Below are 24,275 nucleotides of genomic sequence, written 5' to 3' on the forward strand. Positions count from 1 at the left end.
TAGAAATACATGAGGTGTTTTCGAAGAGTCACGAAGAATATTCAGAAGAAAAAATGAGTGTAGATGCGTATGGCCCGAGTTCTCAAACTCTCACGTTTCTCGATACAGAAGAGGCAGATCTTATTGGGGCAGATACCCAGGGCTCCGAATGTGATTTCACAGATTTTACTATCCCTTCGCAAACTCAAGCATCACAGCATGATCACACGGGACCCAAAGTTCATGGCGTACAGGTTAGTATATAACATTTTCAAGGACGTATAATTAGGAATATGCAAATATTTAGGTACTAAATATGCAGGTTTTCGACCCTTATTTCAACTCTAAATTAGATATTTTGTCTTTAGAATCAAAAGGAGGTTTCTCTTTATATAATTACATCCATGTTAATGAAAAATACATAATATAGAGATTTTTTATACAATACTTGCCAGACCTAAATATTCTTAAATTGGTTTTATAACTATTATCTTTAGCATTAAAGTACTTCTATTACATCTTAATCATTTCAAAATTTATTTTAACAATCTGTAATCTGGACTATTTATATGAGATATATAGATAAAAATCCTTTTTTTTTATTAGATAAACAACAACTTGTCAACTAAAATAGCATCTGTGACTACTGCTTTGGGAGAACTACAATTTGAAGAAGAAGATGAAGAGTTTTATAATAGTAAAGAATTACCAGATTTTGCCTGCAAGTATTGTGGCATCCACGAGCCAAATTGTGTGGTAATGTGTAACTTGTGTAAAAAGTGGTTTTGCAATGGAAGGGGAAACACTTCTGGGAGCCACATTATAAATCATTTGGTATATTAACTTTTTAAATAGATACATACAGTAGATTATTGTTTTTTTTTAATTAGGTTAGAGCCAAACATAAGGAAGTTACACTCCACAAGGATGGACCTCTTGGTGAAACTATTTTAGAATGCTACAGTTGTGGTGTAAGAAATGTCTTTGTATTGGGTTTCATCCCAGCTAAAGCTGATTCTGTGGTTGTACTGCTTTGCAGACAGCCTTGTGCTGCTCAAAATTCCTTGAAGGTACAGAACTCAATAGTTGTATAATTTGTAGAATTGTAGTAATACATAATTTTATAGGATATGAATTGGGATCAAGACCAATGGAAACCCTTAATTGCAGATCGTTGTTTCCTTACCTGGTTAGTTAAAATTCCATCTGAACAAGAACAACTTAGAGCGAGACAGATTACTGCTCAGCAAATAAATAAACTAGAAGAATTATGGAAAGAGAATGTTGATGCAACTTTTCAAGATTTAGAAAAGCCCGGAGTTGATGAAGAGCCACAACAGGTAATTTAATTTTATATTTTAAACTTCTATTTTTTTATCATAAATTGGTCATAGGTTCTGTTGCGTTATGAAGATGGCTATCAGTATCAAAATATATTTGGCCCTTTGGTTAAGCTGGAAGCTGACTACGATAAGAGACTTAAAGAGTCTCAAACTCAAGAAAATATTGAGGTCAGATGGGATGTTGGACTAAATAAGAAGACTATTGCCTACTTTACATTAGCAAAAACTGATGGAGACATGAAATTGATGCATGGGGATGAATTAAAATTGCGGTAACCATATAATATCAATAGTTTTTGTTCACAATAATTATGTTTGTTTATTTTTTAGTTATGTTGGAGAAATGCATAAATCCTGGGCTGGAATTGGTCATGTTATTAAAGTAAGCTTATATTTAAATAAATCTACATGATGTTACAGTGTTATTCTTTAGGTTCCTGATAATTATGGTGAAGATATTGGTATAGAGTTAAAGAATGGTTCAGGAGCTCCTACTGACTGTACTAGTAATTTTGTTGTTGATTTTATTTGGAAGAGTACAAGTTTTGACAGGTAACTAGTAAATATATTTAACAATTTAGAGCATAGAATTAATTTCTGTTCTTTTAGGATGCAAGTAGCATTAAGAAAATTTGCAGTTGATGATGCTTCTGTTTCTCAGTACATTTATCACAGACTGCTCGGTCACGAAGTGGAAGAAGTTCTATTTCGTTGCCATCTTCCAAAACACTTTTCCGCTCCAAATTTGCCAGATTTGAACAGATCGCAAGTATATGCTGTTAAACATGCTTTACAAAGACCTCTTTCATTGATTCAAGGTATGATAATTATTATATTATATTGCAAATTTGTAATGGCTTTCAATAGGGCCACCAGGAACTGGGAAAACTGTAACATCGGCTACTATTGTGTATCAGTTAGTGAAGCAAAATGGCGGACCAGTGTTGGTATGCGCTCCTAGCAACACAGCTGTAGATCAGCTAACTGAGAAAATTCACAAAACGGATTTAAAAGTGGTGAGGTATGGTAGTATATAATTTTAAGAGACTACTTTTCAGAATGTTGTAATGTATAATTAATATAGTTTTGATTTACAGACTTTGTGCTAAATCTCGTGAAGCTATTGATTCTCCAGTTAGTTTCCTGGCTTTGCATAATCAAATAAGAAAAATGGAAGGTAACACTGAGTTACAAAAGTTGCAGCAACTTAAGGATGAAACCGGGGAATTATCTAGCATGGATGAGAAAAGATATAGGTATCTTTTTAACATAATATGTTTGTATTTTTGTAAAGACTTTTTTTTATATAGGATGTTGAAAAAATTGGCAGAAAAGGAACTTTTGGAAGCAGCTGATGTTATTTGCTGCACATGTGTTGGTGCAGGTGATCCACGTCTTGTTAGATTGAAATTCCACTCAATTTTGATTGATGAAAGCATGCAGGTATGTTTTAGCAAAAAACTTTAGGTAAAATATAATGAAATCTACTTTTTGATCGCTCATTTTAGGCAACAGAACCGGAATGTATGGTGCCAGTTGTGTTGGGTGTGAAACAACTCATTTTAGTAGGTGATCATTGTCAATTGGGTCCAGTTGTTATGTGCAAAAAAGCAGCTAGGGCTGGTCTGTCTCAATCTTTATTCGAGAGACTAGTTGTGTTGGGTATTAGACCTTTTAGATTGGAGGTACAGTACAGAATGCATCCAGAACTGTCGCGTTTTCCATCCAATTTCTTTTATGAAGGAAGGTAAGTCTTGTCGCTAATGAAAAATTCCATTGTTATGTCTGCATATCTCATCAAAACTTTTTACTCATACTGTGTATACAGGGTTTTCGAAAAATGCATTATATCTGGTTTCTTATTTGAGATTTTCACTCCAATCTTTTTTACATATTATGTAACACATTCAGGCAATGATACTACACATTTTAAAAATGTTTTCATGAATATACCGGATAGTGTAAATTCAGTCTTATACAACAGTTGAAGTTATTTAAACGTAATGCGGTATATTTTTTTCCTTGCTGTATTTGCCATATTCCCATTCCAAGAATGTAGAATGTTTAGGAGGGGAGTTAATCACCGCGACCTTATAGATCTATTGTGTGTATTCCTATTCCAAAAGTACCATATAATTTTTACTTGGTGGTTCGTGAAATACTACCGTTTTAAGAGTAATTGTTTTTACATATACAGTATCACAGATAAAGTCCGCATCATATGGATTTTTTTTTATTTATACCGGGTGCGTTTGAAAAGTGGCTCACCCCTATAACTTTTTTTTATTTAAAAAACGAGATTTGGTATGTTAGTATATGACATAAATTAGGATTGATTGACATATTCAATTGTTTTTGGTCACTTCATGTTTCACCGGAAATAACTACAACTTTTTAAATGGCACCCTCGGTATTTTTTTACATTATTTGATAGAAAATAACACTCTGAATAGAATGACATATCATATGTCAAATTTTGACATTTTCGCATATGGTTTATTTGAAATTATAACTTGCGGTTTGTAGCGAAAATTTGACTCAAAATGCCAAGTGTATGGTATTAAATTTTTCAAACCAAACCTCGTACCATTTGAAAAAATTGAGATATGATTAAAAATACGATTTGAGCATTTTCTAACTGGCCAGAACAAGACACTAAAAACATTAGACGATCAAATCTATTTTTCTAAAGCTCCTTGATTTAGAATTAGTGTTTCTAACATAGCCATGGTACCCTAGATTGAATTTTAAAATACGATTTTTTATTAAGCGAGAATGTCAAAAGTTGACATACGATATGTCATTCTATTCAGAATGTCATTTTCTATTGAATAAAGTAAAAAAATACCGAGGGCGCCATTTTAAAATAAAAAGTTGTAATCATTTCCGGCGAAACAGGAAGTAACCAAAAACAATTGAATACGTCAATCAATCCTAATTTATGCCATATACAAACATACCAAATCTCGTTTTTTTATCTGAAAAAATAAAGTTATAGCGGTGAGTCACTTTTGAGACGCACACGGTAGAGTTAGGTGAAATTTGACTGGGGCGATAGTTTCTGTTTTGATTTAGATTAAAAATGACATAAGAAAATTTACTCTATCACTTGGGTACCTGTCAAATTTGACATTTAAAGTAATAAATGGCAAAAAACGGATTCCCTGGCCAAATTTGCAAAAATTATTTTATACAAGTACACGGAGCCTACAGTATATGGCCAAATCTGAAGCTACTATCTGAGAGGCTGAACTAGGCAAATGTACTCAAGGTGGTTGAGTTGAGAAATTGCTTGACAAAATATAAAGTTGGATAAAAACTTTGTTGATTGGTGATAAAAAATACTGGATGTTCCATTTGAAATTGTGGGGATAAACAATATTTAGGCTCACCATGCATACCGGGTGCGTCTCAAAAGTGGCTCACCCCTATAACTTTTTTTATTTTGTCACATAAAAGAAACGGGATTTGGCATGTTAGTATATGATATAAATTAGGATTGATTGACGTATTCAATTGTTTTTGGTCACTTCCTGTTTCACCGGAAATTCCTACAACTTTTGATTTTTAAATGGCACCCTCGGTATTTTTTTACTTTGTTCGATAGAAAGTAACATTCTGAATAGGAGTCAACTTTTGACATTTTTGCTTTAAAAAAGATCGTATTTTAAATTTCAATCTAGAGTGCCATGGCTGTGTAAAAAACTCTAATTTTTAATAAAGAAGCTTTGGAAAAATAGATTTGTTCGTCTAGTGTTATTTGTGTCTTGTCCTGGCCAGTTAAAAGATGCCCAAATCGTATTTTTATTCATATCTCAATTTTTTTCAAATGGAACGAGGGTGACTCATTAGCATTTTTGGAAAAAGCATTTTTTTACGAATAATTTGGTACCACACACTTGGTATTTCGAGTCAAATTTTCCTTATGATCCGCATGTTACAACTTCAAATAAACCATACGAAAAAATGTCAAAACTTGACATATGATATGTCATTCTATTCAGAGTGTCATTTTCTATCGTAATAAGTAAAAAAAAATATCAAGGGTGTCATTTAAAAATCAAAAGTTGTTGTCATTTTTGGTAAAACAGGAAGCGACCAAAAACAATTGAATGTGTCAATCAGTCCTAATTTCTGTCATATACTAACATACCAAATCCCGTTTTTTTTATCTGGAAAATTAATAAGGTTATAGGAGTGAGCCACTTGTGAGACGCACCCGGTATAACAACCAATTTACTGTGAATAGTTTTGAATAAGACACTATTTTAAAACACATTTCATTTAAGCATGCTACAGCCTTAGTGTAAAAATATATTTTAGTTATAGGGTTAGGTTGCAAGTATATTTGTCAAAAAAAAATTGTGTGCATATTTGAAGTGAAACATCTTACCAACAATATTAAATTGAAGGAATTGAAGGATAGTGTTGCGAGCCGGTGTGGACTCGACCTAACCTCACAATATGGCCCGCCCTCGGATGGCCTTAACATCGCATAGACACCGCAATGATTCATTCGTTCGAGAAGAATCGAGACCCACTAGAATGGACTAGTACATACGAGAACATTCGAAAACCTTCTCTATGCGCCTAACGATCTATGGACTATTCTAGATTTCTTTTGCTGTAGGTATAAAAGCCGGCGGCAGTGGCCTAGAGAGGGCAGTTATAAATATACAGTTGACGCGCTAAAATTCAAAATAAATTCTTAGTTATAAATCGTTTGTAAATAGTTCTATAAGTCTTTTATCGTTATTGTTTTTGTTAATTAGTGTTAAATAAATAGTGTTTAAATAAATTGTGACTTTCTATCCACACGGAACCGACGAAAAACGTAACAATATGTTTGAAAAAGTGTAGTTTGAAATGTTAAAAAGTAATAAATTAAAAAAAACATTTTTCACGCGTAAAAAAATAGTTTTTTACGCGTAACAAACAGTTTTTTACAGGTAAAAATAGTTTTATATGCGTATCTTCCGTAAAACACGTCTCGTCACTACATATTTCTGTGTGTCTCGCTAGCTCGTGTGACACGGCTTTGAATTTTTACTCCCAGCGCGCGCCAACTTCAAAGATTTACAATCAATGAGAGACTTTTTCAGAACACTTGGGCATTTCATATTTTATTCCTTGTAATATTTATTGAAGTGAAACTTCTTTAAGCGCGCTGAGAGTAAAAATTCAAAACCGTGTCACACGAGCTAGCCAGACACACGGGCTGTCTCGCCGTAGCTTAGAAATACGTAGTGACACGACGTGTTTCATTTTACTATTTGTTACATGCAAAAAACTATTTTTTACGCGTAAAAAATGTTTTTTTTTTAAATTTATTACCTACTTTTTCAATATTTCAAACTACACTTTTTCAAACATGTCCTTCAAATCCTTCAATTTAATAGCTGTTAGTAAGAACACATAGTGCAAACACAATTTTATATTATTTTTAATTAAACTACATATTTTGTTTGTGTTATTTAGCTTGCAAAATGGAGTTAGTGCTGAAGAAAGAAAATTAATCAAGATTGACTTTCCTTGGCCCATTGCTGATAGACCCATGTTTTTCTTAGTTACACAAGGTCAAGAAGAAATTGCTGGTAGTGGAACCAGTTACTTGAACAGGACAGAAGCCGCCAACGTCGAAAAAATTGCTACCAGGTATGTTATAATGAAAAAACATTCTTAAATATATTTTATCTATGTCAGTGAGTTAAGAAGCTCTTAACTCACGCATTTTGAGTGAGTTAAAAGCTTCTTAACTCACGCATTTTCATTATCGCTCTCCTTGTTTAGATGACTACCAAAGAGAAACAAATATTTTGTAAAACATTTATTTTGCACTAAATTGCAAAAATATATGATGAGTACCGTTTCATTTCCATAGTTGTGTACTTTTTTTTGGTGCATCATTTTTCATACTTAGAGTATGTATATTCATACTTCTGTTTCAATCTTGCTGGAAGCAATCCAGAAATGGCTCTGAATGCCTCTTCTTCAGTGTCAGAGGGAATACTTTCCTTATTGCTCTTTTTTTAAACTAGCGATATCAATATTATTTACTGTCATATTTACATTGCCATGCATGGTGTTGTTTCAACAAAGGTATTAAGGTAATTGATTTTTAGGATAGGTACATAGAGAAAGTTAATAGTTTAGAGCAGTAGTTCCCAAACTTATTTTTCTCGTGGACCACTTTCAAAATTTTACTGGTTTCGATGGACCCCCTGCTGCTACATTTCTACCACATTCTTAAAGTCGCCAAAAAATAAAAATTGTGTCACTTCTGAGTTCTGTCCCTATATTCCGATATGTAAAATAAAAACGAAAAATGGTACATTTTATATCACTTTATTTATTAAAAGAATAGAAGTTACGTATTGCTATATTTAAATAAATCTCAAGGATGTTACAGTGTTATTCCTTTAGGTTCTTGATACCATGGTGAAGATATTGGTATAGAGTTAAAGAATGGTTCAGGAGCTCCTACTGACTGTACTAGTAATTTTGTTGTTGATTTTATTTGGAAGAGTACAAGTTTTGACAGGTAACTAGGTAAATATGATTTTAACAATTTAGGAGCATAGAATTAATTTCATTGTTTCAGGGATGCAAGTAGCATTAAGAAAATTTGCTGTTGACGATGCTTCTGTTTCTCAGTACATTTATCACAGACTACTCGGTCACGAAGTAGAAGAAGTTCTATTTCGTTGCCATCTTCCAAAACACTTTTCCGCTCCAAATTTGCCAGATTTGAACAGATCGCAAGTATATGCTGTTAAACATGCTTTACAAAGACCTCTTTCATTGATTCAAGGTATGGTAATTATTATATTATATAGCAGATTTGTAATGACTTACATATCATAATCAATAGGGCCACCAGGAACTGGGAAAACTGTAACGTCAGCCACTATAGTGTATCAGTTAGTGAAGCAAAATGGCGGACCGGTGTTGGTATGTGCTCCTAGCAACACAGCTGTAGATCAGCTAACCGAGAAAATTCACAAAACGGATTTAAAAGTGGTGAGGTATGGTAGTAACTAATTTTAAGAGACTACTATTCAGAATGTTTGTATAATTAATATAGTTTTGATTTATAGACTTTGTGCTAAATCTCGTGAAGCAATTGATTCTCCAGTTAGTTTTCTGGCTTTACACAATCAAATAAGAAAAATGGAAGGTAACACCGAGTTGCAAAAGTTGCAGCAACTTAAGGATGAAACCGGAGAATTATCTAGTATGGACGAGAAAAGATATAGGTATCTTTTTAACATAATATGTTTATGTTTTTGTAAAGCATTTTTTTTTATATAGGATGTTGAAAAAATTGGCAGAAAAGGAACTTTTGGAAGCAGCTGATGTTATTTGCTGCACATGCGTCGGTGCAGGTGATCCACGTCTTGTTAGATTGAAATTTCACTCAATTTTGATTGATGAAAGCATGCAGGTATGTTTTAGCAAAAAAACTTTAGGTAAAATTTTAATGAAAACTTTTTGATCACTCATTTTAGGCAACAGAACCGGAATGTATGGTGCCAGTTGTGTTGGGTGTAAAACAACTAATTTTAGTAGGCGATCATTGTCAGTTGGGTCCAGTTGTTATGTGCAAAAAAGCAGCTAGGGCTGGATTATCTCAATCTTTATTTGAGAGACTGGTTGTTTTGGGTATTAGACCTTTTAGATTGGAGGTACAGTACAGAATGCATCCAGAACTGTCTCGTTTTCCATCCAATTTCTTTTATGAAGGAAGGTAAGTCTTCTCACTAATTAAATTTGATTATTATATCTGCATATCTCATCAAAACATTTTGATCATATTGTGTATACAGGGTTTTTGAAAAACTGTCTTTATATCTAGTTTCTTATTTGAGATTTTCACTCCAATATTTTTTACATATTATGTAACATGTGGGAAATGGTAGTGCACATTTTATTTAAAATTGTTGTCATGAATATACAGGGTAGTTTAAATTAAGTTAGGAAATAAACAACTAGCCGAAAACTACCGACCTATTAGCCTGACAAGTGTCATTTGTAAGTGTAAGGAAAAAATCGTGACAAAGGAGCTGACGGATTTCAGCAGTAAGGACACGCGCTGGGAGTAAAGATTCAAGGCCGTGTCACACGAGCTAGCGAGACACAGAAATACGTAGTGACGAGCCGTATTTTATGTAAAATACGCCTATAAAAATATTTTTTACGCTTAAAAAACTGTTTGTTACACGTACAAAAATAAAAAATGTCTATACTAGTGATTGGAGTACTCGAGCGAATTTTCGCTTGAGTACTCGATTATTGAAATAACCGACATCGCTCGATTATGGACGAGCGATGCAAGTACCAAGCGACGAACGCAAGCGATCCTAGAATGAAATAAATTGAAATCCGATTTTAATGTGACATACTCGATAAAAAGCCGAGCGAATTTTCTACATACATTGCAGGTAGCAAATTTATACGACGCCGTATATACCGGGTGTTAATCAAAAGTGGCTCACTCCTATTACTTTTTTATTTTTTTAGATAAAAAACTGATATTTGGTATGTTAGTATATGACATAAATTAAGATTGATTGACGTATTCAATTGTTTTCTCTCAATTGTTTGCGTATCTCAGGAACAAAATTTTGCAACCTACATCGACAATGCTTCGAAATAAACTAAATCAGGCGATCAAGCGAATTGCTCGCCGCTTACTACTTGCCGTTCATTACCGAAAGAATATGTGCCCTGCGCACGCAGCTTACTGCTTGGCGCTAGGCGTTAACGAATACTTACAACATGCGACGGACAAAAAACCGTATTTTTAAATACGAACGATATTTCGCTCGAGTGATCACTCGGTTGTTGCATTCGCTTGATACTCGAGTACTCGATTATTGAAATTAATCTGTTTTTCCCATTACTAGTCTATACCTATGTGGCGGATTTATCTCTCCAAAAAAATCCTTTATGGGTATTTCGCCACTGCACTGCAAGAAAAAAAGATTTTCTTGCAGTGCAGTGGCGAAATAACGTAGAAAACTATTTTGTACACCTAGAAAACTATTTTGTACACGTAAAAAACTATTTGTTACACGTAACCGTGCTTTTCGTCTCGTATGTCTTTCTAGCTGGTGTGTCACAGACGCACTTGGCTAGCTGCACTTCAACTTCAACTTGGTGGTTGCACTTCAAAGATTTACAATCAAAGAGAGACCTTTTTAGAACACTTGGGCATTTTGTAGTTTATTTTTTGTAATATTTATTGAAGCGAAACTTTTTTACGCGTACTGGGATAAAAATTCAAAGCTGTGTCATATGAACTAGCGAGACACAACCCGTAGTTAATAACTGTTAGTAAGAAGTTTCACTTCAAATATGCGCGCATAGTGCACATACAATTTTTTTTTATTATTTTTAATTGAAGTACGTATTTTGTTTGTGTTATTTAGCTTGCAAAATGGAGTTAGTGCGGAAGAAAGAAAATTAATCAAGATTGATTTTCCGTGGCCCATTGCCGATAGACCCATGTTTTTCTTAGTTACACAAGGTCAGGAAGAAATTGCTGGTAGTGGAACTAGTTACTTGAACCGGACAGAAGCAGCCAACGTCGAAAAAATTGCCACCAGGTATATTTTAATGAAAACACATTCTTAAAATATTTCTTAAATATATTTGATGCAATTGTAGTACTTTTTGTACATTATTGTTTTTAATATATTGCAGATTTTTAAGAGCAGGAGTCAAACCGGAACAAATAGGTGTTATAACTCCATATGAAGGGCAGAGAGCGTATTTGGTTCAACATATGCAATACCAAGGTTCCTTGCATAGTAAACTATATCAGGAAATTGAAATTGCCAGTGTGGATGCTTTTCAAGGAAGAGAAAAGGATATTATTATTATGTCATGTGTTAGGTAAAATTTAATAAGTATATATCCGATATTTAATTTATTGAATGTTTTTTTTTTGTTATGTGTTATAGGAGCAATGAACATCAAGGCATTGGATTTTTAAATGATCCTAGAAGATTGAATGTGGCTTTGACCAGAGCAAAATATGGAATTATAATAGTGGGCAATCCAAAAGTTCTGTCTAAGCAACCTTTATGGAACCATCTTTTATCATTTTATAAGGAACAGAAGGTAATATATGAGTCTTTATTGCACAAATCGGTTAACTCCATAAAAACACTGGAGAAATGCGATGAATAGTATGCATTGGTTTTAAAATTCCTTTTATATTAAATTATCATCAGAAATGTTACAATTTTTATGTGACTGGAATAAATTTACATTCAGTGTATGGTGCAATAAGCAATAATTTTTATCATAGAAAAAAAATAAATATTAGATGTTCATGCTTGCTTCATCTGCGGTACGAACATAGTGGAGGCAGGTTTCTGCTTTCCGGCAACCAGCGCCGTCTCTGGGGACCTATTCTTGACCACTCGCATCTTCAAATATCGCTCGCATCTCGCATCTCCTAAAAAGCCATATAACAATACACAGATTTTTAGAATTTTTTAGAATTTAGTTAATACAAACAAAAGCCAGTATCTGGGACGGTTTTATAGAGGGTAGTTCTCCATCTCCAATATCAGTTGTACCAAAATTCATGGCACGAATGGTTGTCGTCTCGGCGCACTCAGTGATGAGGTGTACTGGTGTTTCACCATCTTCCCCACAGAATCTGTATCTGCCGTTTCTTCTTAGTTTCAATCTACTGAGGTGTTCATTGAGGAGACAGTGTCCTGTTAAAACCCCGTGACAATCCGAGATTGTTCTTACTCAGACCCAGGCAGATGCGTAACTTTGCGTATATACATCACGTGTATTGTATATGGCTATTTCGGAGATGCGAGAAGGATTCGGAAGTAGATAATTAAGAGGAAATTTACCTGATTAACTAACCTAACCTAACCAAACCATATTCAAACGGCGCGCCCGCCTCGCCGGGGCCGGACATAGGTGTATTTGGTCTATAAACCTGGCCAAAAGTGATATTTTTTTATTTTCATTTTTTATCTTAACTGAACACAAATCTATAAATACTAAATGTAAGCATGTTTATTAGTTATTAGCTTTTTTAAGTCGTAAGTTGACTATCAAATAAATAATATATTTCAATTAAAAGTATGAATTATCTTGAGTGTATTCTGAATATTTCTAAGATTATAAAAATACTGGAATTGTTTGTAGTGCTTTTTTTTGCAAATTGTTCATAATAACTGTCATGATGGATACAGAGCCAGCTTTGTTTGTTGGCTCTATTCTGTTTTATGCCATATTTTTATTTTGAAACGTTTCCTTCTATCTATTTCTTTATAATGTTTTATATTTAAAAAATCAGAGGCATTTTTATAAGGTGTAAGACTATTCGGCAATATTCCGCATGGAAATTAGTATCCGTTCAATGCTTAAAGTCTCCAGCTTTGGAATATGTACAAAAATCTTGCCAATATTTGCCACTGCCAAAAAAAACATTGATTTAAATAGATTCTTAAAGGAAATAGTCTTTACCCTATAACACCCATCCTCGCTCAAATATCGTCTATAATATACAAATTACTTTCTTGTTCTAGCATCCTCATCCAATTGCTTGGTTTTGCACAGAATGGCCCTATTTGATCGGTGGAAAGGGTTTCAGAATAGAGGAAAAAATATTGTGTAGGAAAAACAAAATGAGGTTCCATATTAGCACCCTCTCCTCTAATAATTAATATTACTAGCAAAAAAGCAAAAAAATCATAAAACATAATTTTGGCCAACTTTTAGTTCTTAATACCCTCTGTGCGCCGTCGGCGCCTGCAAAAGCAGAAATAAATAAATTTTCGTTCCGGTAAAAGCGAGAACGCCGATGAACGCTGGTTGACGGCTCCTACCTGCTTTCACTGTGAACTAGCCGATTTGATAACACGCTTTAATTTTTCAAGGTTATAAGCGCGAGGCGGCGCGGCGCGGCGCTACTATGTAACCATATACAGGGTGTCCCAGAAATACGTGCAAGTATTTTAACTTAACTGGTAGTATAGTTCAACCCCAGAAACACGCCTATGAGGTTTTTTTCTAAATATTTTTTTTTGAAAATTCGGAATTTTTTGAAAATATTTTTGGAATTTTTTTGCAATTTTTTTTAGTTTTTATTTAAAAAAATAATTTCTTGATAATATGGCAACATAGGTAGTAGATTAAATTTATAAGAAAGAAAATCCAGAAAAGATCCAGTGGTTCTCAAACAAATCTCGAAGTATTGGAAAGAATATGTAAGGACCAAGAACTATTGACTACAATAAAACGACGAAAAGCAGCATATTTTGGTCATATTTTTCGAAATAACAAATATAGTTTCCTACAGCTGATCGTTGAGGGAAAGATTGAAGGACGACGAGGCATCGGGCGTAAACGGTTTTCCTGCATGCGGAATTTGCGCCAGTGCCATGGTTTAATATAGGAGAGGCAAGTGCAATTATCCGTTTGGCTCAAGACAGGGAGGAATTCCAATTGATGGTCGCCAACCTCCGATGAGGAGAAGGCACATGAAGAAGAAGGTTTTCAAAATTTTAGCAAAAATATTTTTTTTGGAAATTTCAAAGTAAAATAACTCCATTATTTTGGACTTATTTTGAAAAACGATAAAGAGAAAATATGTTTCTTTTATCGAGATCTACCACCCTTTAAAATACTTGCACTTATTTCTGGGATACCCTGTTTATAACAATACACGTGATGCGTATACGCAAAGTTGTGAACGATGTCAAGAATAGGTGCCCAGATTGGCGCTGACTACCAGTAAGCGGCAAACCTGCTTGCACTGCGTTCGCACACTTACTGTAGATGGAGCTCAAAGCTTGGTAGGGTTGTATATAATAAATATAGTACAAAAAGCAAAAATACTACGAAAATATTAGATATTTTTATTACAAATTTTTCAATAAAATGAATCTTAATAATTCTGTTACATTTTCATTTGGGATAAATTCTTCAGAAATACTGCTGAAGATGCAAATAATGTTTTCTTCATCATTTTTTGTATGTAAGGACTCATCATTTCAATTTTTTCTAAATTTTATACATTTGTTTAAGAGGAGTATCGAATTTTGGCAGATATACCATGTCTCTTGTTTTCCTTGATACAGTTCTCTTTAGGTTAAATTATTCTTAATATGTGCTAATTAATTTGACTTTACAATTACTTATCACTGTTATCATTCAGCTCTCGCTTCTGTATCTGCGTTATAATTTCCATTAGTTAATGAAAATGGCACCTGAAATAAATTATTATTCAGTTGTCAAAAAAATAATTTGTGTTTCAGTCATCATTATTGACAGCTTATCTCTTTATCTCCATGTAAACTAACTGTTCTTTTGAGGTAAGTTTACAATAATCTCACTGTAATTTAGGTTCTCACACAATGTCCTTCCATTTTTGTACATTAAACATAAACCAAATTATAAAATAAACAAGATATAACAAAATAAACTCAAAAATTTAGATTAAATTTTAATGCGTCAATTGAAACGTCAAACAGAACTGACAATAGATGGTATTTCAATAATATTTGGCTTTTACCTTAGTCTTCTTATTCATGGTAATTTTCTATAGAAACTATTGTTTTCCTTTTCATTACTATCACTGATAAGTATAAGTTAAAAACACACGGCAATCGCAAAACAATTTCCGATGCACGTCATCAATCATATCGAAATTCACACTAAAGCTTATAAACCTGACAAAATGAAATTTTGGCAAAAATGTTTAAATTTGTTGTATAATTTAAGATACCGAGCAGCTCTTCATTTTACTTTATAGAGCAAATGTTTTTAACAGATATTTTATTTAGATTAAAGCTGTTTAAACCTTTTTTTATTATCGCCATGTTGGTCACATTGCGACGAGACAGCAACGTTGTCGTTTGTTATTTGAATAATATCGTGTTGCAGATGCAATAATCTTTGGGAGTAATTCTCGTTTTTTTGCCGATTTTTATAGTTTTTTTAAGCACATTTCAAATTTTAATAACTAAATTTTCGAGTTTTTGTATTGCATTTCTGGAAATTGTGTGTTGAAAACATGCCGAAGTATTTAAACCGTCGAAACAAACAGCGTGTAAGTTTCCTGAAATAGAACGATTGATATTAGAATATTATTGATAATAGAACAAGTGATATTTTGAACGAGAACGTGACAATAAACGTCCTTTATTACCCTTGACTGCAATCCGAGAAGTAAGTTTGATTGGTAAGCACATACCACTTTCAAAGTTATTTCTACTTACTTTGATTTGTAGCGAGTAGCTGCTGCTTTAAATTTAAATATTTCTACTGTGATTGTTAGGGACTACTGTTAATAAATAAATTAATTATTAAAATATCAATTATTACATGTAAAAATAAAACGTAACAATTTTTAAAAAATGATATAATAAATATATTGTTTCCTAATTTTTCATTAAGATTCATCTCATAAATCGATCACAATCCGGCAGCGCTGTCGCCATCGCTTGTCACTCAAAGTTGGTCACGTGCATCGGAAGTTGTTTTGCGATTACTTTATTATTAAGATTTACAGCATTTTAGAAAAATGTTTTTATTCTTTTTAAGGTTTTGGTTGAGGGACCTTTAACCAATATGAAAGAGTCCCTAATACAGTTTGCTAAACCAAAGAAACTAACCAATTCTGAAAATCCAGGAGGTCATTTTATGTCTACATCAATGTTTGATGCAAGGGAGGCAATGGTCCCTGGTTCAGTGTATGACAGGTCTGTTTTTACTTCTCTTTAAGAAAATAACGAAGAAAATAAAAATATTGTCACCTTTTAGAACCGGTTCAACAATGAATGGATCAGGACCATTCGGCAATTTAGGTACCAACTTTCAACCGAGTAGGCCTGTTCAAATGGATATGTTTGGACGTACTCACGACCCTATCGGGTACATTGCACCAGAAAGGTAGTAATTTAAATTTTCGATACTTAAATTGAATATTTATTTTATTGAACTTATATTTTTCAGAGCTCAGGCTGGTTTTAATCTTCCTGTGCCGGTTGGTATGTTTATGAATATGGCCCATATACCTCCCAGATTTTATAATCAGCATCAACAAGCTGTACAAGCTAGGCAACAACAACAAAATCCTAGGGGACAAAATAGAAGAGTTCCACAGAGACAGAAAGGTAATAGGATATCAATATTATTTCTAGTTACTATACACATAATTATTTATTTTTTACATGATAATATATATTTTTGTGATAATTATTTAACTGTAACAATGAAAATGCTACAGGCTTCAGAGATATATGTATATCTACTTAAGTACAACAATTATCTTTCAGAAATAATGTAGTATGGTACAAATGAACTACTACATAGTTTCTTAAAATCTCTAATCTGCAATCAATATCTAGGTCTATTGTTAAGTTTTTCGTCGGTTCGGTGTGGATAGAAAGTCACAATTTATTTAAACACAATTTATTTAACACTAATTAACAAAAACAATAACGATAAAAGACTTAGAGAACTATTTACAAACGATTTATAAATATTTATCTAGAAAGAATTTATTTTGAATTTTAGCGCGTTAACTGTACTCGTCTATTTATGTCTGCCCTCTTTAGGCCCCAGCCGCCGCCTTTTATACCCACAGCTAAAGATTTCTAGAATAGTCCATAGATCGTTAGGTGCATAGAGAAGGTTTCGATTATTCTCGTATTCCAGTGAAACTCGATTTTTCTCGAATGTCTGAATGAATCATTACGGTGTCTATTCTTTAATGCGATGTTAAGGTCATCAGAGGGCGGGACATATAGTTAGGTTAGGTCGAGCCCACACGGGTCCGCAACATTATTAAGTTTTTTTCATTTTACGAAATTTAAAAACATTTTTTATCTAATATAGGATTTCTCAATATACGTACGTATATTATACGTACGTTTACCTACGTAACGTACGTATAATACTACGTATATGTACGTAACGTACGTATATATAACTACGTAACGTTATACGTACATTTAAAATTATAAGCTACAGAAAGTTCACTCTAGCCATGAAAGTCCTACAGCGATATATAAACTAACAAGTTAAAGTATTTTTCAGAAATATTGTACTGTGGTATAAATGACCTACTACATAAAAATCTTTCATTTGCTAACAATATCTAGGTCTATTATTTTTTAATATTTTATGATACCTATTTAAGGGTTTTTTAGATTTTCTTGCAGTGGCGAAATAGAACATAAATAAAACAAAATATTTTATTAATAATAACACTTACTGAATTTTATACCTTAAAAGTTGGTTAATTAACTTTAATCTTAATTTTTTAAATCATTACCTTTTGACTTTTAAATCATTTACCTATCGTGCGATGTTATTTCACAGATACTCCAGTATTTGGTACCATATACGAAATGGTATATAGTAAACGCCACGAATGTTTGGGAGTGATTCATCGGTCGCTATCATGTGAACTAATCTGTTCAAGGTCGCATAAAACTTAATTACAGTGCCGTTGTGTTTCAAGTCATATAATAATCAATATATAATCTGTTGTAATTCGTTGTTTTAACTGTCAAAGTCTTGTCAAAACATATATTTGGTTAGAAATATAAAATGAAATGCCCCATTAGTCGCATTGCAAGCACACCAATGGACTGACGCACAAAAACGAATCAATCAAAGAAACGCGATATAGTATCATCTTTGTCAATCACGCTAACATTTTAGAATAAGTAGGAGGAGGGCAGGCAGATGATTAGACCGGGGCTTTAAAAACCTACGTCTGCGGTAAAAATTTACGTTTTTAATGTAAAAATGATAGCGCGCGTATCGATTCCAACTTCATCAAGCGATGATTCACTCCCAAACATTCGTGGCGTTTACTATACAAACTTTATTCGTGGCTAATACAACTATCTGGTAAACTGTGTCTCTGGGCACCGAATATTAACTGTAAACTATGGTCTGGATCAACACTTAATTTTTTTTACTTTACTTAATTTTCCCCCGAGTTTTCCTCCACTTAATTTTAAAAACACGAAACACGTAATAACACTATTATTAATAATCATAATTTATCATTTCTATTTGACATAATTTGACACAAAATTATAACCTATAATTTGGCAAGAGTTTGACAACTCTCAAAAATCTTAAGTCGAGTATGTATAGTCTGTCCAACGAGAAGATCCTTGACAGTGATAGATGTGTCTGTCATTTTAATTTCAAAGTAGTTTATTTTATTTTACAAAGAAATAAGTTGGTACAACTGGAACGCATAGCAGGAAATTAATATATGTATTTAAAATTTGACTGACAAGTAACTTCAAAATATTGTGAAAAAAACTGTATAAAACTAAAAAAATGTAATCGAGTTATTTTATTTAATAAAAAACGGTATGTGTTAATACAAAACAAACAAAAACAAAACACCACATACCAAAAAAATATAAAAAAGAACTATTTCTTACTTTCAAGCTTTATGAAACTTCCCGCATTTATGATTATATTTATCAATATAACTTATGTACAAATACAAATTTGTAATATTCCGCAGGAATAAATAAAAAAACATAAATAAAACAAACTATTTTATTAATAATAACACTTACCAGATTTTATACCTCACAGGTTGATTAATTAACTTTAATCTTAATTTTTTAAACCAGTACCTTTTGACATTATTTTTCTGCAGTACTAAAATCCATTATTTACCTATCGTGCGATGTCGATATTTTACAGCTGCTCCAGTTTTTAGTATGTGTTTAGAGTATGGTCCTTCTACCATATTCGAGATGCACTTATCTACGACGAGATGGTATACGAACTTTATTGATAGTAACTTTATTGGTGTATCTGTATAAGACTTTCTGCCTGGGCAGCGAGTATTAACCATAAACTGTGCTCTGGGTTCTACAGTTAATTTTCACTCGATTTTTCCTCCACTTGACTTCAAAAGACACAAAACACACGTAATAACACGAATCAAAATGCATCATCTTCCAAAACACAGGGTATTTGACAAAAGTTGTCACAAAATTATAACCTATAATTTGGCAAGACTTTGACAAACGTCAAAAATCTAAAGGCGAGTTCATACGCATCGGCGTCCGTTTGTCATTCATCGTTCCGTCATTTTCATTTTTGAAATAAACCAATAAAACTGGTTAAAAACAACAAGTGACGACGCATGACGAATTTATATTTAAACCCATCCATAGTTAACTTAAAAATTATTAGAAACTTTTTTTAGTAAAATAAATAGATTGGTATGGGACGTCATCTGCTTTTCTTCTGTCAACGTCTGTCAAAATCTTACCTGAGAAAAAAAACAGAGTATACTCGACTTAAGATGGGTATGTACCCATCGGCGTCCGTTTGTCGTTCATTGTACCGTCAAACCAATAATATTAAAATATGATTTGTAATTTTTGAAATAAACCAATAAAACTGGCTAAAAACAACAAGAGACGACGCATGACGGATTTATATATAAATCCGTCCATAGATAACTTAAAAAACTTTTTTAGTGAAATAATAAATGTATTGGTATGGACGTCATCTGCTCTTTTTCTATCATCGTCTGTTATTGTTTTAGGCAAAAATCTTAGTCAGGATCAGACACAACCTTTCAGCCAGAGTCTCCAACTTACTCAAGGCGGAATGTCCCAACCTGGACTGTCCCAGCCTGGATTTAGTTTATCTCAACCTGGTCTATCTCAAGCGGAACTGAGTCAGGATCTGTACATGGCCGAATATCAAAGCCAGATGGACGGGCTGTTGTCACAGGATTCAACTTATCAGGGAGATAGGTAAGATACTTATAGCAGGGATGGCGAACATGTTTGAGACATGTCTCATGGAGACAGTTTGAGACATGGGGTTTTGTTTATATTTTTTTAGTACTAGTTTGGGAGTCACGAATGCCCATCTGCACCATCAAGTTAAGTTTAAACATTTTTAACTGAGTATTTTTAAAACTAAACCTCTTTAAAATTTATCTTGTGAAACTGGGCGAACTTTTTATTCTCCTCTACTTCTTTAACTAGTGAAACTTTTATCCGCTCATAGTATATGCCTATTTAATTTTTTGCTTATGTAACGAGTACTTTTACACACTTGTTTCGTCGAACTACTTGAATCCATTTTTGCTTTTAATGTCGTTTTAGGTCTCAAACTAAATCGGTGTGAGAAGCTGTGAAGTTATGAATTGTTATTTCGGGAGAGTTGAATATCTGGGAAAGTTAAGTTATTGAATGTTATTGCACCCAATAACGCCCTCCTTTACGCTTTAACGTGTTTTCGGCAATTTAATAACGTTTGAAATTGTCAGAACACAACACGACGCTTAGTTTGGGTTCTTTTTCACTTAATTTTTACTACCCGAAACAGCGTTACATCACAAATCTCGTACCTGAGTATTTTATAGTTTCAGTAACTGCACTGGTAAAAAAGCATATACTTAAATATTATGACAAAGCCATGATTTTAATATTATTTCAATGCGATCGACATAAACGGTAATGGGAATTCGTGAAATACTTTATACCCGGCACTTCTAATTTCTGCCGTATCGAGCGCTGCGGTCGGAATTTTAAAAATAACCTGAATACAACAAGCTTATTAGTACGAGAGCTAGTAACGTCGGAAGAACAAGTATTTTAAGACGTTTGGCTCTTTGATATATCTTTTACTATGCTCTCTAGAAAAGCATGCGGCCCGTCTGGCTGCCGGTAAACGTTGCGTTCCCTACTGCGCATTGAAAAAAGATCCTATATTTTTTATTAATTTAGTCCTATAAATTCTAGTATTAAATATTAATCGAACATGTCTCCATAGCGCAGTGCGTAGAGTTTCTGACCACGAACCGATGATTCAAAGTTCGAATCCGGTTCAGGGCAAATACTTTTTTATTTTATTTTCGTTTATATTCTGATAGTAAAGTATTAAATATTTGTTTTTTTTTAATTATCAGTATTATTTAATACTTTACTATCAGAATATAAACGACAATAAAATAAAAAGTATTTGACCTGACCCAGATTTGAACTCTGAATCATCGGTTCGTGGTCGGAAACTCTACGCACTGCGCTAAGGAGACATGTTTGATTTATATTCAATGCTAGAATTTATAGAACTAAATTAATAAAAAATATAGGATCTTCTCCCAATGCGCAGTAGTGATCGCAACGTTTACCGGCAGCCAGACGCATGCTGTTCCAGAGAGCTTAGTAAAAGATATATCAAAGAGCCAGACGTCTTAAAATACTTTCTCGAAAACGTTGCTAGCTCTTAGACTATATAGACAGCATTTAAATTGCTTTCGTGTCAATGCCAGTGATTGAAAAAATACAAATAGAATATAAATTTTCCACACAAATTAGAAAATTAAGTAATCCCGTCTAAACAAACAAATGTTTGCCTAGCAACCGTGGGTTATTTAAAAAACTTGCGCGGGTCAGTTTCTGACCCTCTAAGGTCTGACTGACAGGTCATAGGTTCGCCATCACTGATATATAGTCTATACAAAGAAAGAATATAAAACATGAGCGACAGTTTTATTATTATTTTAATTAAACATAACAATAATAATAATAATAAACCATTTATTGTAATTTCTTTAGTACAACTTTTAGATACATTTGTCTAGTTTTATACATAAGAAACAAAACAGAAATCACAAAAGGGCTGAAATGGTAGTAAATACTGATTGTATTGAATTTATATTTTTATAATTTTTGAATGTTGTTTTTTGAAATTTGAGTTGTATTTTGAAATTGTCGTCTTTTGAAATTATACTACTATTTTGTGTAAATAATAATTTAATGATTTATGCTTAAATGTTTTATTATATAAAATAATTCTAAATTGTAGCTCTAACAGTTCTTAGTCAACAAAAATAAAACTTTCAATTTCTAAAAATCTAACCATTCAACTCTAATCCGCTGTGACAAATGCGTGAGTAACTCTACTTGATTATTTTGTGTTCCAGGTCTGCTTTTTACCAACCTAGCGCCCAATTCTCCCAGCCATATTGATACGTCACGCCATAGACCAGTTACAGAAACGCGGAAGCGACAAAAGACGTTGAAAGGTAAAGCAAATCAAAATAAAATCGAAAGTGAAGAAACGACCAAATTGTCAGTTAACATCCAGAATAAAAATAAAACAAGACGAGAAAACAACGCGCATAACTCGAAAATATTTAAAAAAATATATAAAAAAACATATAAGAGAAAAATAAAACGATTATAACGTCCACACAGAAGGGGAGTATTGAATAACTCGAAACAAGTAAGGCAGACGAACTCGACGTGATTGTTTTCTTAGATGGTTCATTTGAACTACGAAGATCTATAAAGATATACGACTTTACTTAACGTAAAATATATTAATTCAATTGACTCTTAAAAAAACACCTTAAGTAAAATATATAATAAAAAACGATATGGGTTTTACGTGTCAATCGTATTATCCTAAATCAACATTACAGTTTTTCTGTACCTTCTAGTTATTTTTAATTAGTCTTTTTTTTTTGGTTATTAGGGAATAGTGGTACTCTTTTAATTTGACGACTGACCTATGTCTACATTTATTTAGAAAATTTTACATTTTTTTTTGTTTACTCATTTAAAAAAACACACTTTGGGTTATTGGTTGTTAAATCAGGAAGAGTACTATTGGTATGTATAAGTGGATATAATATATTTGGTTTCATTTGGTTTCCGATATTCAGATAGCGATAAAAATGATTGGTTACCAGAGAGTCTCTTAACTATAAATTATAAACTTTATAATAAAAAATACATTTCGTCTTTGGTAATATACTGAGATTTTTATAGCTATCTGGTATAAAGGAATGAAATAAAATTTAAAATATTATCAGTACGCCCATCATTAGGTTAGAATTATTATTTTATATCATATAAATTAAAAGAGCAGGCAACCCTAATATCTATTTCTCCATATAATAATTCATTCTTTTTTCGAGCGTAGTTAGATATTTCCTCTTAAAATTCATTAACAGTTATTATTTGTCATGTTTTGAGTGTCTTAGATTACTCCAAATATTATAAGTTTTAGTTTATGGGGGAATAAACTGATAAAAGAAGATATTATGTCGTTTCATTTAATTTTATTATGGTTATGGATAAAACAGAATTGTTAACTTGTTGGCATTTGTTAATATTACAGCAGTTACTCTAATGTTAACTAAACTGCACCTTATACTCTAGTAGTTTAAAAATTTACATTTACCGGAAATTTAAGCAATTGATTAATTTTTTAAACATGCAGTACGTTAGATTCATAAAAAATGTATATTTTGTGAATTTTAAACTAATAATAAGAACATAAAAAGCAAGACGAGGAAAAAACACACGTAACGCGGTAATATTTAAAAAAAAATAAAAACCAACATACAGGGCCGGCAAGGTTTGCCTTTGGATGCCGATTTTCACTCACTACAGTAAAATGTACTGAATAAAGAAAAAATAGCAATTATTTTCCGACGTCAGACTCGTGAGCAGTGACCCATTTGATTCCAAATTCGCGTTCAGCGACCCAAGAATCTCCCATAATATACTGATTTTGTTCGGATCCATGTTTTTTTTTTAAATTCGCATCGGCCATATTTGATCTGCCATTTTGAATTTTGCGAATCCGACGTTGGACTCGTGAGCAATGACCCATTTGATTCCAAATTCGCGTTCAGCGACTCAAATAACTCCCATACACAAACTTTTATCCAAGTCCGTGCAATTTTTGGAATTCGTATCGGCCATATTGGATCTGCTATTTTGAATTCTGCCAATCCGACGTCAGATTCATGAGTGACCAAAAAAAAACCTATACCGATTTTGGTTAAGATCTGTGCTATTTTCGAAAATCATGACTTGTTCCAAGCTTATTAAAAGATAAGGTTATCTCGTAACTCGATCCGCCATTGGAAACGTCATCAACTACGTCACA

The 24,275-nt window shown here is 32.8% G+C and overlaps 1 protein-coding gene across 1 annotated transcript; it reads left to right on the forward strand.

Moving 5' to 3' along the window:
• The first annotated feature begins 53 nt into the window (after positions 1–53).
• Positions 54–23,417, forward strand: LOC115884543 (regulator of nonsense transcripts 1 homolog). The gene is made up of 20 exons (XM_030903156.1): positions 54–233; positions 586–813; positions 870–1,049; positions 1,107–1,319; positions 1,374–1,594; positions 1,653–1,704; positions 1,756–1,874; positions 1,932–2,140; positions 2,190–2,343; positions 2,420–2,578; positions 2,633–2,765; positions 2,831–3,069; positions 6,801–6,977; positions 11,028–11,219; positions 11,288–11,447; positions 15,906–16,063; positions 16,125–16,253; positions 16,317–16,477; positions 19,903–20,116; positions 22,297–23,417. Exons 1-20 carry the CDS (start codon positions 54–56, stop codon positions 22,340–22,342), a joined length of 3,324 nt encoding a protein of 1,107 aa, XP_030759016.1. The 3' UTR covers positions 22,343–23,417.
• Positions 23,418–24,275: the final 858 nt, after the last annotated feature.

The sequence above is a fragment of the Sitophilus oryzae genome, unplaced genomic scaffold (genome assembly GCF_002938485.1).
Source record: "Sitophilus oryzae breed Bouriz unplaced genomic scaffold, Soryzae_2.0 scaffold_302_pilon_pilon, whole genome shotgun sequence".
Taxonomy (NCBI): Eukaryota; Metazoa; Arthropoda; class Insecta; order Coleoptera; family Curculionidae; genus Sitophilus; species Sitophilus oryzae.

Coding starts and splice junctions, on each gene's coding strand:
- LOC115884543 (XM_030903156.1), top strand. CDS start 54: ATGAGTGTAGATGCGTATGGCCCGAGTTCTCAAACTCTCACGTTTCTC. Junction 1,320..1,373: donor TTGATGAAGAGCCACAACAG/GTAATTTAATTT, acceptor AATTGGTCATAG/GTTCTGTTGCGTTATGAAGA. Junction 2,579..2,632: donor ATGGATGAGAAAAGATATAG/GTATCTTTTTAA, acceptor TTTTTTATATAG/GATGTTGAAAAAATTGGCAG.